General features: G+C 50.8%; 1 protein-coding gene across 1 annotated transcript; it reads right to left on the bottom strand.

Annotated features, from left to right (window-relative positions):
* Nucleotides 1–481: 481 nt before the first annotated feature.
* LOC121290423 (oligodendrocyte transcription factor 3-like) lies at nt 482–1,132 on the bottom strand. Its single transcript, XM_041210862.1, has one exon. The coding sequence runs from the start codon at nt 1,130–1,132 to the stop codon at nt 482–484; it is 651 nt and encodes a 216-aa protein (XP_041066796.1).
* Between the last annotated feature and the right edge of the window lie 223 nt (nt 1,133–1,355).

Below are 1,355 nucleotides of genomic sequence, written 5' to 3'. Positions count from 1 at the left end.
GCTATTCACTTGTTAAGAAAAGCTCAAAGTTTTGTAAAGACGCTGTTATTCGACAATTAGACTGAAACAATGTTTTATTACATAAACGAAACAAATAGTTCACTTGGTCCTTCCTGTCTCGTCAGACTGACATACACACAAAGTCTGTTGTTTACATTGTGAGGGCTCTGTGATGAAGTACCGCAAGGAGATATTCAGACTGGAAAACTATCCGTGTATTCCTTCATTAATCCTAAAACAGTAAGTAGCTTTGGCCATAACATCAATGGGATCCTAACCCTAATCCACCTACCAATCCTAAGCATTAATGTCAACAGTGAAATTCGGTAATAGTGCTTACAATGTAGAGAAAATATCATTATTCTAGCTCAGATTCGTACGCGTCAACTTTTTTTTTAAATCATTCGTACACTTTTTTTTACAATATTCGTAACAATTCGACAAATGTCCTGGTGCGGAGTTCCTACGGTGACTTCCAGCATCACTTGGGGAACCTCGCCTGGTGACTCTGCGCACTGAGACTGGAGGGTATGCAGTGAAACCTACAGGCAGCACAAGCGCAGGGAGAGCCGGGCCACTGCTGGAAGCAAGGCTGATCGTCCGGAGTCAAAGGGCACTTGACGGTCGGGGACGAGTGCCTGGGGCTGCCGAGGGTCAAGAGAGACGGAGCGGCTCCCAGCAGCAGCGAGCCTCCGGCTGTTAGCACGGGCAGCTGGCCCAGTCTCGATGCCGAGCCGCCCCTGCCGTACATCTCGCCGATCAGTCTCTTCATCTCTTCCAGGGAGCTGGTCAGCATCAGGATGTAGTTCCTGGCCAGCAGCAGAGTGGCGATTTTGGACAGTTTCCGCACCGATGGCCCGTGGGCGTAAGGCATAACTTCCCGCAGGGCGTCCATGGCCACGTTCAGGTCGTGCATCCTCTTGCGCTCTCTGCTGTTAATCTTCTTCCTCAGTAGGAACTGCTCGTCCTCGGTAAGATCCTTCTTACTCCTGGATTTGGCTGACGGGGTGGGACTGGGGGATTCGTCGGGAGAATGCGAGCGATCGCTCGGATCGACCTTGTGAGGGATGTTGTACAGGGTGGAAGTGACCAAGAGCAGTTCGTTCGGGGGCGACTTCAGCAACTCGCTCATGGTCTGAAGTCCGGAGTCCGTCCCGGGAAGAAGGAATGAATAAACGCGCGAATAAGTCTGGAATGTGCTTTTCTTCTTTGATCCTGGTGGGCACAGAGATGGGAGGCGGGGGTCCGGGATTCCTGCCGCTGGGGATTGCAGGCTTTATGTTCAATGTGTGAAAGTCTCTGGAGGAGTTCAGCTTCGGTCGGACCTAAAATGAACCTGGAAACAGCGAAAGAGT

This window comes from Carcharodon carcharias, chromosome 18 (genome assembly GCF_017639515.1).
Source record: "Carcharodon carcharias isolate sCarCar2 chromosome 18, sCarCar2.pri, whole genome shotgun sequence".
NCBI lineage: Eukaryota > Metazoa > Chordata > Chondrichthyes > Lamniformes > Lamnidae > Carcharodon > Carcharodon carcharias.
Note: the sequence above shows the minus strand (reverse complement) of the source record. Positions and strands in the feature narration are given on the sequence as shown.